The sequence below is a fragment of the Furipterus horrens genome, unplaced genomic scaffold, assembly GCF_987537825.1.
Source record: "Furipterus horrens unplaced genomic scaffold, mFurHor1.1.pri manual_scaffold_4, whole genome shotgun sequence".
Classification (NCBI taxonomy): domain Eukaryota; kingdom Metazoa; phylum Chordata; class Mammalia; order Chiroptera; family Furipteridae; genus Furipterus; species Furipterus horrens.
The window spans coordinates 193809191-193823963 of record NW_028327174.1 but is presented as its reverse complement, the minus strand read 5'-3'; the positions used below and the strand labels follow the sequence as shown (position 1 = coordinate 193823963).

The following is a 14773-nucleotide window of genomic DNA, read 5'->3' as shown; positions in this document are numbered from 1 at the left end:
TAAATTATTAGTCTTGTATGTTGTAAAAGAAGCCGCAACGCCTCCTCTTCTTTCGCGTCTTCGCATCCGTCTCCGCCGCCTCTTCCTCCGCCTCTTCCCGGATTCCGCTGCCGTTGCCGCCCCTCGAGCCGAATCCCAGTCCCGGGGCGAAGCATTTCCTTATTTCCGTTTTCTCCCCGCTACAGCCTCTTGACACGGCGATCCGGACGGGCCCCGCGGGACTTTTACCCCCTCACCGGCCTCACACGGGTACCGCTTGTCCACTATCCAGAACCTCCAATCTTTCGACCCCTTTGGTGATGCAGCTAAGGGTGACGACTTACTCCCGGCAGGGACTGAGGATTACACTCGTGTAAGAATCCGGCAACGGAACGGCAGGAAGACACTGACTACTGTTCAGGGCATTGCAGATGATTGTGACAAAAAGAAACCTGTGAAAGCTTTCAAAAAGAAATTTGCCCCTAATGGTACTGTGATTGAACATCCCGAATACGGAGAGGTTATTCAGCTTCAGGGTGACCAAAGGAAAAACATTTGCTAGTTTCTCTTGGAGGTTGGCATTGTCAAGGAGGAACAGCTTAAGGTTCGTGGATTCTAAAATGACCCTGAATACGTGCAAAAGTTCTTGAGTAATTTTATTCGCTAAATCCAGTTTGGCTGCCTTGTGAAATGATTCTCTGCAGTAAATGGACTTTTCATTTATTTAATCATTCAAACTTCCATTCACATCTGCATAGTTACAGAAAACATGGGGTATGTAAGCTAGTCACACATAAGAAAATTGCAGTAAGATGGTAACGAAACCCCGTATTCATCTTAACATGTTTCCAATGGAAAATACTTTGTTTTGAGTGTTTGTTTATTGTTCAGTTTATTACTTTTCACTTGATTAAATTTTTGTTGTATTAGACCATGTATGTTGCAGCTTAACAATTAAAAAAGTATGAGTTAAAAAAATTATTAGTCTTATCTTTCTGGGGAAAATATATATAAACAGCAACTTTGATGAAAGAATACATCCCAGTGCATAAGGATGTTTTCATAAATACCTCTTTTATTTTTATAGAAGCACAAGTGAAACAGAAAAAGGATTTTATTAAATTTCCTTTATGCAGTCATGGTGGACTTTGATATAGGAACACAAAACGAATGTCACCAACACTTTGCACCTAATCTAAAAAGGATCAGATGGCATCCTAAGGGGGATTTTTGCAGGTACTGTACTTCAAACAAGTTAGGTGGTGTCCCTAACTCAAGTCTGCCTTCGTTCTAAGGCTGAGCATGCTAGAATGACACCCGGGTTGATGGTCATAGTCCTATAAATTAATTTGTTAATGGAAGGTGGCAAGGAAGTTGTTTTTCACTTCCCCCCCAAAAACTATTTTCTCCTCTTTTTTTTATTTTCCAGCAGAGAATGAATTCTAAAAGGAAGCTACTGTTACTGATTTCATTTGCGTTATCGCTGACGTTGATTAAGCATCATTTCCGGTAAATATAATAAAATTAATGAATCATTATCTTTAGCGATTGGCAGAGTAGATCTAAAATACTGAGTTTTGTCCAAGAAGTATTAATAAACACTCCCTAAATTAATAAAAATAAAATGATCTCCTCTTTGGGGAACAAATGAAATCATAAATATACTAATTCTTTCATTTTTCAACATTCAACAAATATTTCTTGAGCACCTTCTTGGTACTAGGCCCTATTCTAGGTGCTGGGAAAACAGTAATAACCCAAAGTGACTTCTCTTAGGAAACTTTATATTCTAGGGAGAGAAGATGGACAATAAGTAAAGAAATACATGTGATAAAATGTCAGAAGCATTGTATTTTATATAATAACGTTATGAAGAAAGAGATAAGGCAGGATATCAGAACAGAGAGTGGGGGAGTTAGTGTGTGTGTGTGTGTGTGTGTGCGTATTTTTAGGAATATTTTAGACTACATCTAAGTTCCATCTAACAGGAACAAGACTCAAAGTAACCTGCTGTAGAAACACAGCTGTACTGTGGAACAAATTTGTTAGCCTTCTAAAATTCCTTACATAAATAAATTCAAATTCTTATTTCAACAATGTCTTCCTCCTAATAGTCTTTTTTAAAAAAAAAAAAAAAAAAAAAGCAATGCATTGTTACTAAATGCTATTTGAAAATTAGCAATATTGTGGGAGCTAATGACTTTTAAAATTAACCCCATTGCTTTGATATCATGTTCTACATGTTATTTGCCCTTTGAGGTATTGTGCCTTAATAGAAAAAAAAAAAACAATGTCATGTCAGAACTGGATGCCATATATTCCAGAACTGCAGCATTATGGCTGGCACATAGTAGAGATTTAGTAATTATCTGGCTAACAAGTGGTAACTGAAGAAAGCTGAATTATAGATTTTCTGTTATTCAAACTGCAATAGGGATTTGTTCAAATTTAACATTAAATGCATTTTTCTTTCATTTTTCTAAAGAATAAAGAAACACTTTCAGAAGATAAGCCTCTGCTGGTAAGAATCTGGGTTTCATAAATATTCTATAAACTGCATTGAAGGCAAACTGGCTGGAGTCAAGTGGGTTATAATGGTGATGGCAATCAGAAGGAACAGCAAACTAGACTAAATTCTCTGGAGGGAGCCACTGACAAATTTCTTGGGTATCAGTTCAGAAATAGTCTACCAGGCATACACACATGTATATGAGCGTGTGTGTGTACATCTCCAAAATTTGCTCACTTGACACACTTGCCTGCTTACATCAAACAAGTTTTTGACATTTGCTATAGTTTAAATATCTCTGTCCAGGATGATTTTTTTTTCCAGATCGATAGCACTCATTAGTCAACCATGTTTTCCACTATTGATCATTGTGCAGGACCGGAAAAATTAGTGAAATCAACTTTCTATTTTTTTGCTGTCACATTCTTCATTTGTCACTGTATATTTTAAATGAAATTTGGCATGGACAATTTCAATTTTGAAGGAGCATGAGGCCTGGGAAATCCTCTAATGAAATATCTTTGGCTAGAAACACCTCTAAAATATCAAAAAAAGATGCACCTTTAAAGGTTTTAAAAACATTTGATTTGAAATAATTATAGATTCTCAAAAAGCTTCAGAGATAGTACAAAAAAGTCACATGTACCTTTCATCCAATTTTCCCCAATGTTATATCTTACATAATTACTGTACAATGTCAAAACAGGAAATTGTTATGTTGAAACAATGTATGTATAAAATTGGATAACATTTTATCACATGTCAATTTGTGTAACCATAATAGCGATCAAAATACAAACTATTCCTTCACCACAAAGACCTCCTCTGAGGTACCATTTATACTCACACCCAATCCCTTTCCCTCCCCTTCCCTAACACCTAGTACCACTAGTCTATTTTTATCTCTATAACTTTGTCACTTTGAGAAAGTTTATAAATGGAATCATACTGGGTTGGCCAAAACATTCATTTAGTTTTTTTCTGTACGATGGCTCTAGTAGTGCTTAGTTGTTAACTTGATTTGAAACAACTTTGTTAGATAGTATTGTGATAGTTGTCATATCAGCATGCACTAAAAATAAACATTGAAATTGGTGAATTTTTGTACAATCTAATATTGAAAATGAAAGAAAATATGCAACATTTTCAGCATATTATGCTTTATTATTTCAAGAAAGTTAAAAACACACAAAAAAAGAATTATGGAGAAGGTGCTGTGACTGATGGAACGTGTCAAAGTGGTTTGCGAAGTTTCTTGGTACTACTGATATCTTGGCCAATTAATTCTTTGCTGTGGGGCTGTCTCACGCATTGGGAGATGTTCAGCAGCACCCCTGGCCTCTAACCACTAGAAGCCAATAGCCAGAGATACCCAACATACTCAAAATATCCAACTCAATAGTTATTGGTGAAAATGAAAATACGTATCTTCCTTTTACGGAAAAAAACTGAACAGATTTTTGGCCAACCCAATACAGTATATGATTTATTGAGATAAGCTTTTTTCACTCAGCATAATGCCCCTGAGATCCAGCCATGTTGTTGTGTATATCATTAGGTCATTCCTTTTTATTGCTGTGTAATATTCCACGAAGGGATATGACTAAGTTTGTTTAACCATTCAACTATTGAGGGACATTTTGGCTGACAGTTCTTTCATTATAGCACCTGGAAAAGATTGTCCCACTTCCTTTTGGGTCCATGATTTCTGATGAGAAACCCACTTTCATCAATTATTTTCCCCTATTAGGGGAATCATTTCTCTCTGACTGCTTTCAAGATTTTCTTTTTTACATTTGACTATCAGAATTTTTACTATCATATGCTTTATCGTGGATTTCTTCAGGTTTATTCTGTTTGGGGTTCACTCATTTTCTTGAATATGTATGTTTGTCTTTTGTTTAATTTGGGGGGAGGTTCTACCATTTTTCAAAATACTTTTTCTCTTTCTTTTTTTAAAAATTATTTATTTATTTATTTGTTTGTTTATTTATTTTTAGAGAGAGGGGAAAGGAGAAAGAGAGGGAGAGAAACATCACTGTGTGGTTGCCTCTCACTTGCGCCCCCAACTGGGGACCTGACATGCAACCTAGTCATGTGCCCTGACTGGGAATCGAACCATCAAAATACTTTTCCAACCTCATCCTTCTTTTCTCCTTCTAGTAGTCCAAGTACATGAATGTTAGATCATTTGTTAAACTGTAGTCCCACATTTCCCTGAGGTTCTGTTCATTTTGTCCTTTTTCTCTCTGTTGTACAGACTGAGTGATTTCTATTATTCTGTCTTTAAGTTCACTGTTTTTTCCCCCCTCTATCCTCTCCATTATGCTGTTAAGCCTATTTATTGAGTTTTTATTTCAGTTGTTGTATTTTTAAGTTCTAAAATTTCCTTTTGGTTCTCCTTTATATCTTCCATACCTTTGATTAGACTTTCTATTTTTTTGCTGTCACTTTCTATTTTTTTCATTTCTTTCATGTGTTTGTAATTGTTCATTGAAGCATTTTTACAACGGTTGCTTTAAAATCCTTGTCAGATAATTCTAACATCTGTGTTTTAACAGGCATCGTCTTACACTGCTCAAGCTGGGACATGGGTGGCACCTGCTCATTACTGTCAATTGAGGGGTCAAATTTCAGGTTCTCAGCTCTGCCTCCATTAAAACCTAGAGGGGAGGGCTCCTTGATACTAATAGCAGGGATGGCAGTTCAGGCTCCCTAGGTGGTCTCCACTGACACCGGACCGCGGGAGGATGGCCACAGTGCTGAGTGGAAGTTCTAGCCCCCACTAACCTCCTCTAACTCCACACCAGCGAGGAGGTGAAGGAACCTCATTACAGTCTGTAGAGGATGGAAATCTAAGCTCTCCACTTGGCCTTTTCTAAAGGGATGGGCACGGGGCCACAGTTTTTCTGTGGTATTGGGCTGGAGTACAGTTGAGTAGTATTTAAAACTTTTCTATCTTGCAAGGTTGCCCCTTTCCTGGTCCTATAGCTATAAAGAGGAGGCTTTTCTTGGGGCTCTTTTTGTGCCTGAGCCCACTGGCCTTGTTGGGCTGCTGGTTTCTCTAGCACCCAATCTGGGATGCAGGTGGCAGAAAACGCAGGGAACTCACTGCCGTGTCAGTTTGTGAGTCCCAAGGTGTCTACCTGATCTGCCTTCTCTCCACCTTTCAGGCTTTATATGTAATGTCCAGGGGGTTTAGCTCTACTTAGTGATAAGAAAAGGAAAAATTAGTACTATTCCATCTTTCTGGAAGCAGAAGTTGCTTAAAGTTATTCTTATTTTACAAAATATCCCTGGTTTATAAAAGGGAAATTCCCTGGTAACTTTGTTAATTAAATAACTTAAGAGTACAACAAAACCTTAGGTGGATCTTCTTTAAATAAAAATCAAAGATAAAATATATGGGCCCCTACTTCAACCCCTTCATTTCAACACTTAACAGAGTATCTGTCACACAGTAGGTTACTAATGTTTGGGAAATTAATTAATTAAATCTGCATTTTTCTCTGAATATACATTATTTTTCCTGTTCTGTTAATTAAAAAAATATATTCCCCCCCCCCAACGCAAACCACACTGTCACTTGCCTTCCTGCCTTTGGTCATGACCTCTTCAGCCTTTGTATCTTTAGCCCTTATCCTCCCAGACCCAGTTTACATATTTCTTTTCCAGTTACTTTCCCTTAACCCCAAATTTAGGATAGATGCCCCATTTACATGTATATGCTCCCACGGAGATCTGTTTTTCCCTATTAGCCCTAATCACTCTGTACTATAATTATCTATTTAATCTTGTCTTCCCTACTAGTTTATCAGCTTCCTGTGGGCGACCTACATGTTCATAGTTACCAAACCAGCACCAAATAGTGCCTACCATGTCACAGGAGTGCAATATATGTTTGCAGAATGAGTGGATTACTCTTAACTTGACTTTTTCTTTGTACCCAGGGATCATGAAGCAGAAGAACCTCAGCTCTCTGACTGGTTTAATCCTAAGTAAGAACAAAAAATCCTGCTCACAATATAATAATAATAGTATATCTCAATTTTAATGGGAGAATTTATTTTTTCCATGGTCAATTTTAGCTATCCTGAGAGGCTTTCAGGACTTAGAGTTCTTACTTTTAAGGCTTTTATGTAAAAAATTAGGACTTATTTATAAAGAATCAGGTAATTAAGGGTCATAATAAGAAAGCTATTATCTGGTTTAACATTCCTAATTTTATTAGGGGAAGGAAAAAATCACTTTATAAGCGGCCCCCAAAATGGCATTAATGGCTTCTCTTGATTTGGGCATTAGCACTCAGGGGAGAAGCTCATTCTTTACAATAGCTATCTAGTATCCTATTTTATGGCTATAGAACGTAATTATATCAGCCAACTCCCTATTGTATTGTTTGTATTGTTTACAGTTTGTATTGTTTGCAGTTTGGTGGCTATTGGATGTAATATTTCAATGAATATCCTTGTTCATATGTTTTGTACACTGTTAATTTAAGAGGATATAAACATTTAAAATTTTGATTCAGGTTGTTAAAATGCCCTTTAATGACTATATCATTTATTTTTCAATCAGCAGGGAATAAATGTTAGTAAAATTTCATTTGTTTTACATATTTATATTTTATTCTAGTAGTATCAAACATGCTGTTATTGGAAAAACTGTTAGTTAAAATATCTCAATTCAATTCACATTTCTATAATTATTAGATTTCAGCATCTTTTTATATGTATTTCATCATCCATGAATTCCTTTTTCATATTTATATTTTTAAAATAAACCTTAAATACACAAATTAGATTAATAATAATCCTTGCTTCATGACTCATCTCATCATTAGTTCATGCAAAATCTACTTACATTATTTATTTGTGTGCCTTCTTGCTTACTTATTTTTAATGAAACAAAAATTACAGCCTTCAGTAACGTCAACATGTTAGCTTTGTGTGCTTTCCAAGATTCCCACCCTCATTCTATGCCCTGCCCCCAAAACAACCACCTCTCTGAATCCTGATTTATCACGTCCTTGCTTTCTTTTTTAAATATAAATTTATGTCCTTTATGTATATTCTTGGAAAAGTCTACTTTTAAATTTTAGTTGTTTATAACTTTATAAAGAGGATATCATGCTGTATGTAATCTTCAGGGACTTATTTTTTCCCTCAATATTAGATTGCTAAGATTCATCCCCAAATTGCATATCACTATCATTCATTCTGACAGCTGCATAATAATTGACTGTGGAATTATACCACAATTTGTTCACCCACTGCCCTATTAATGGACACTTAAACTGTTTCTAGGTTTTTGCTGTTATGGACATGTAGATCCACTGCTCTTATGAGATGCTTTCCAAGGAGTTCAAAGAGTTTAAAATGTGAAAAATAATTATAGATAAAATAGCTGCCTAATATCTATCTCTGAACCACACTGGCCTCCTTGATGTTCCTCAGACACACCAAGCATGCTCTCATCTCAGGGCCTTTGCGCCCTCTGTTCTTTCTGCACAGATCATTCATCCTTCAAACAGCCAAACGGCTCATCCTCTCGCTTCCCTCAAGACTCCAACCACTCCATATAAAGTGGCACCCCTACTCCCTTTTTTCCCTATCTAGTTTTATTTTTCTCAATTGCACTCATGAACACCTGACATACTATATCTTTGCTAGTTTATTCATTTATTATCTGCCTATTCTCACTAGAATGTGCCGAAGAGCCTAGACATAATAGGGGCTCAATATTTGTAGAATAAATACATAAAACCCTTGGTCTAATGGAAATGACGGCACTTTCAAAACAATGTAATAGTGGTGGAAGACATTCTTAATTGGAAGGCTTGTGCTTTATTATTAAGTATTATGTTGACTTTTAGTTTAAAATAAAATGACCTCTTCAGTGTTGAAATATCAGGGAAGAAGTTGATTTTTTTGTTTTCATTAACTAGAAAAAAACTAATTTTAAAGTAAATATAAAAGCATATCTCAGAACAGCCAAGGAAAGTGTGAAAAATAAGAGAATTTTTCCTAACACCATTGTGATCAAATCAACATGGAATAGATCTTAAGAATGGTAAATCCAGAATTAGAGCACAGTATACTGTATGAAAATTGATGTATGATAAAGATATTTTAAAAATGAGTGAGGACAGTTACAAAGAGAATTCCCAGAGACAAAGGTCTGATCCTAGTCCTCCGGGCGCTTGAGAGAGCTCTTATATGAAGCTTCCTTCTCCTAACTAGCTCTTAGACATTACGACCAAAATTCATTGTTCGAAATAGAATGCATTATAGATTTACTTCACTGGGGGGAAGGATTGACATTTCCTATTTAAATAAATACCTATGGCTGAAAAAGATCAATGAAGGAGGAATGGATTATTTCATAAATGATGTTGATTCTCCTGGGATCTAAGTGGGAAAAACATGGAGCCCCCATCCTAGGCCATGCATAAAAATAAATACCTGATAGATTTAAGACTTAACTGTAAAAAATAAAACAATAAAAAATCTTATTATAAAGTCAGTAAGACAACACATAAAATCTAGGTAAGATGTGGAAGAGGTGTAACAAAAAACAGCAGAAGCACTTTAAAGACATCAAACTCGATGAGTTAAAAAACTGTGTTGAACAGTGGAAAAAAGTCTCAATAGGTGTATTGCATCAAATGGAGAGTACTTTGAAGGTAATTGAAGTTTAAAGATGTAAGAATACACAATTTTTAAATAAATAAATTCAGGGGTTTTTTTGGGGTCCCCCTTCATATAGTACTACCCGCAGTTTCAGGCATCCACTGGAGGTCTTGGAACCCTGAGAATAAAGGAGAGGACTACTGTATGTTATTGTTAATGTATCAATACTACTAAGTGTTGCCAAATGCTACACTTGTCTGGTCTGGATTTGTAATGAAAACCTGCAATCACCAGCAGCAAATGCCAGCTGGTGCACTGGTACAGATGGGTTCCTAGAACACTCACCTAGTCGGGGGCGGGGGGTAGCCTGTACTACAAGGGGCCTGCCCTCTAGAAGACAATTACAGGGTTTTTTGCCCCCCCCCCATATTTGACTCACAACTCTTAAACTCTATCTTAAGAATGGTTTCTCACTTTGTATGCATTTCCTTCCAAAACAAAGTTCTTAATTTGCTTTACTAGTTTAGTGCCCTGCCTCCAGCAAAACTATTACTACTACCGTTGCTACGTCCGCTGTCCTACTGCTGTTATTAGAACCAAATCTAACGTCAGTCTCTGTTTTTTGGACTAATTTTGTTTTCTTACAGGTTGCATTGATGGGCCTAAAGCATTAGGGAAAAAGTGAAAAGAGAGTACACTACAGCTTCTAGGAAAACAGGAGGGAGGGAAAGAAAAAGAAGGGGGCAGTAAAGAAGATATAAGGAGGCAGTAGTACTGTCTGCTTTAGCCAATAATCAAAGAAATGGTCAAACCTTGGGTTACTTGAGGTTAAGCTATGTACGGTCAGAGCTCAAAGAAAAAAGTCCCCGTACTCAAAAAGCAGTAGGTGCAATGACTAAAGCCTAGATTCTGAAGTACAACTGGCTGATTGTAAATCCCGATTCTGCCACTTATTAGCTGTGTGATTGAATAAATTAGCTAAGCAATTCATTCAATCAATCTGTGCCTGTTTCCTCTTATGAAATATAGGATAATAATAGCACATTATAGGACACTGCAGGGATTAAATGTAAAGCACTCAATAACTGTGCCTGGCACATAGTAAGTACTTTATAATCACTAGCATATTCACTTGGACAACAACTTCTGCTGTCGTAATTAAGTGGTATCTGCATATTTTGTTTCTTGTTTGTTCAACAGAAGACGTCCTGATGTAATAACAACAACTCACTGGCTCGCTCCAGTCATATGGGAAGAAACTTATAATAGACAGGTCCTGGAAAAATATTATAAAAGGCTGAACATTACCATAGGCTTGGTTGTATGGGCTACTGGAAAGTAGGTGCTACTAATATCCTTTTTTATTTTGGACAAATGTATTGTAGAGAAACACCCAAGAACTTTCTACACCCAAAGAGCTACTCATGATTAATTCTAATATTTCTGGATGAACTGTATGTTTATTTGTCTATTGTAGTTATTTTCTTCAGCTGTGGCTAAGTCTTTAACACTACTTGGGAATCTTTTCATTGATATTAATTTAGCTCTCTTTTTCTTTCTTCCCAACAAACTTTATGGTTCTTCTCAGGCTCCCAAATCATTCATTCACTTTCAGTAACAATAGAGTTAGATCCAGACCCAACTTCTCTACCCTTACCTACCGGTGGTTCATTAGCAACAATGACATATATGTTAGCATGTTTAAATGATATTATGTTCTCCTGATGATTTTTAGCAAAATAAGTTTTCTCTGTTTTTTTTTTCTCTTATGTTTCACAGGTTTACAGGACACTACCTGAAACAGTTCATCCAATCTGCTAATAAGCACTTTATGATTGGCTACAATGTTATCTTTTATATCTTGATGGATGACTTCTCTAGGCTACCTCCCATAGAGTTAGGCCCCCTTCGAACATTTAAACTATTAACTGTATTAAAAGATAAAATGTGGGACGACTTTAATGTCATACGCATGAAGAACTTAAATATGTACATCATAACACACATCCAGCATGAAGCTGACTTTCTCTTCAGTATGAATATAAACCAGATCTTCAGGCATGACTTTGGAGTGGAAACCCTGGGCAAATCTGTAGCTCAGCTTCATGCATGGTGGTATTTTGAAAATGTTAAAAATTTCCCTTATGAGAGAAGATCTAAATCAGCAGCTTTCATCCCTTTTGGAAAGGGAGATTTCTATTATCACAGTGCCATTTTTGGTGGCACACCGCAGGAGGTTTTAACCTTCACTGTAGAATATCAAAAGGGAGTAACTGATGACATCGAAAATGAACTTAGCAGCACATATGAACGTCACCTAAACAAGTATTTTTTTATCAATAAGCCCACTAAGTTGTTATCACCAGAATACAATTGGGATCCAACTTTCAGAACGCCTCCACAAATTAAACATATTAAGATAGCATGGCAGTCAGGGGGGATTTGATGGTAATATCATTAGACTTATGGGTTAATAAGTAAATCATAGTAATTACTTGAAGATAAAACACTAGATTTCCCAGTGTTTTAGAAACTTGCAAAACTGTGTGATCTTTCATAATAAATTGTTTTTCTCCTTATAATTTTGAAGCATCTAAGTCAACCTGTGCTGGATAAATGGACAATTAAATGTTAGTGTACAGTAATGTTATTATCTATGTATTTTAATTAATGTGGAAATACTTTTGGAGGTATAAAATGAATGTTTTATAAAGAAATACACCCACCGTTTGCAACAACATAGATGGACCTGGAGAGGCAAAAAAAGCCAGGAGGCAACAGACAGATACCATATGGTCTCACCTATCACAGGAATCTAGTAAACAAAACAAACAAACAAACAAAATAGAACCAGAGGCCTGGAAACAAGGAACAGACTGACAGTGACCAGAGGGGAGGGGGGGGGAGAAGAGGGGAAAGAAGGGGAAGGGTCTAGTCAAGGAACATGTATAAATGACCCATGGACATGGACAACAGGGTGGGGATTGAGAGTGGCAGTGAGAGAGAGGGTGGGCAGTGGAGAGAAATGGGGAAAAATTGGGCAACTGTAATAGAACAACAATAAAACAAACAAACAAACAAAAGAAATGCATAAAAAAAAAAAAACAAACACACACACCCAGACTCTAGTTCAGGAGATACAATAGATAGATAAAACCACAAAATATCAAGGGGATATATGTAGGGGTAAAGATAAGTATTCATCAATTCACTTATGAAATATTTACTCTGGTTTTCAGTGTTGTGATATATGCTGCTTGTGATTAATCTCCTCATTTGTATTCGATCTACCTGGTATCTGATTGAACTAAGGTGAACTAGAGACATTCTACCAAATATGTATCTTACTTTTACTGTTACAAAAATATTGAGTTCATTTTTAAAAAAAATGCTCCAGGAATTTTATTTTAAAAAAAACAGACATCACCCTGGCTAGTATGACTCAGCGGGTGAAGCTGGAGCCATGGTGGCACCAGGTGAACGAAGTGGACCAGGATAATATATAGGCTCTGAAACCTGTATTGTCATCAGAACCACAGCCCCCAAAGTAAACATATACAGGTGACTTCTCTTGCTGAAATAAAAGATTTAAACAGGATCCAGAGTCTCAAAACTTAATACCCAAAATGTCTAGAATACAATTTAAAAAACCACTCGTTATACTATGAATCAGAAAATTCACAACCCAAATGAGAAAAGACAGTCAACTGATGCTAAAATAGAGATAAATCAGATGCTGAAATGATCTGACAAGGATTTTAGAGCAGTTATCATAAAAAATTCTGCAAGAAGCCATTCCAAACTATCTCAAAACAAATGAAAATTAGAAAACTTCAGCAAAAATATTTATTAAGTGAATGAATAATGTTTAGCATATAAAAATATCTAAGGAAGGACACATACCATAGGCTATCATTTATATAGGGTGTGGCAAAAATAGGTTTATTGTTGTTCATATGGAAAATGTACAATAATTAATAAATAATAATATAAGAATAAACTCTGTTTCACATACCCACAACTGCAAACCTACTTTTGTCCCGCCTGGTATATTACTTTGTAAAACCATGCCCCTGCTCAAAACTGTTACGATTTCCTCTCTCACTCAGGATAAATGTGGTTGTCCTTACTGTGATCCCCAAGGCCCTCGTCTCCTAGTATTTTCCCCCTAGTTAAATATATTCCTCCTTCCTGCTCCTCGAATTCACCGGACATGCTTTCACCTCAGCGCCTTTGCACTGATTATTTCCTCTGCCTAAAATGCTCCTTCACTACCTCTGTTTTTTCACTCAGAAATAGTCTTCTCAGTGAGGCCAACCTGAACATGTGATCTAAAATTATAAAGCTCCCAGCCCCCCTCCCAAATTTTAAACTTAATTCTTCCTTCCTTGATTTTTTTCTATTTAACATTTATAACTATATAGCATAGTATGTAGTTTACTTATTTTTCTTATTTAGTTGTCTTTCTCCCCACAAGAAGGTAAGCCTCTGTGAGTTTAGGATTTCTGGGCATTTGGTTCACAGCTGTAATCCCAATGCGTAGAAGAGTAACTGGCGTATAGAAGGTATTCCGTCAGTATCTGTCAAATGAACAAACAAATGATTGATGAACTTTGGAAACTGTCCTGAGATTCTTCAATCATTTGCTTTCTTTTACTAATCTAACTAGGACAAAGAACATGACAATTAACACTAGATGGCACAATATCACAAAGAAAGTAACCTTAATCTATCCTTTCCTCCTGAATGGAATTGCTTCAAGAAAAGCCAAGTGTTGCGGAGTTTCCTCTGGCCTCCCCCTCCCCAGCCCGTTGATGTCACGTTTGCTGTACAAATCAAAACCTCACTAATTCATGCCCCACCTGCATACATGTTATTTTGCCCTTGCCACGTATTTTCAGTTCTGCAGTGTGCCAGGTGTGTTACCAAGTCCTTCCACTCTGCCCCGTGCAACTCCAACCTACCTTCATCTGAAGTCACGAGTGAAGCCTCACGTTTTCAGAGCTGTGGTGTGGTGTGGTCTGTGGTAAGAAAGAATCTGTCCCCTCTGTGTTGCACTCTGTTAGAGGGGGTAACAGATTTTATTTCCAATATCCTCTCCCACGAGACCACACTAGATCCATGGATTCCAATGGCTGGGAACAGATTTCAATGGCAGCAACCATAAAGCATTAAGTAAGAATCACCATTTCCCTGCTTCACTAAAGGCTCTCTTCCTGGGCCAAGTTAAAGGCACCTTGACTGCTCATTTCCTAAGGACTGATTATCCCAGAAGGTGACTGACTCAGTGCTCATGTCAAGAAGCTCTCGTTACTAATCTTCACAGACAGTTCATTTTAGGCCAAGGTGACCAACTGGTCCCACTTTGACGGGCGCTTGCCCAGTTTTTAGCATAGGAAGTCTCAGGTTCCAGGAAATCCCTCAGTGTGGGACCAGCCAGGCCCGTTGGGAACTCTGCATTAAGCCCAGATCTATCTGAACTCCACTCAAGCTCAAACCAGAACTGTGTCTCATAGTGTAAAAATTTTAACACATAAACAGACTTTTGTTCCCTCCTCCCATTCCAAATGTTGTCAGTCACCAATTCTAACTCCTTTCTGTCAAGTACATTCATTTTCTCCTGTACATTCTCTCAATAAAAGTGGAAAACTAC

General features: G+C 36.9%; 1 protein-coding gene and 1 pseudogene across 1 annotated transcript; both read left to right on the top strand.

Moving 5' to 3' along the window:
* Positions 1-193: 193 nt before the first annotated feature.
* Positions 194-862, top strand: LOC150013640 (eukaryotic translation initiation factor 1b pseudogene; annotated as a pseudogene).
* Positions 863-1414: 552 nt separating this feature from the next.
* On the top strand, positions 1415-11566 carry LOC150013639 (glycosyltransferase 6 domain-containing protein 1-like). Its single transcript, XM_090275255.1, has 4 exons — positions 1415-1488; positions 6439-6486; positions 10321-10458; positions 10900-11566. Exons 1-4 carry the CDS (start codon positions 1415-1417, stop codon positions 11564-11566), a joined length of 927 nt encoding a protein of 308 aa, XP_090131381.1.
* Positions 11567-14773: the final 3207 nt, after the last annotated feature.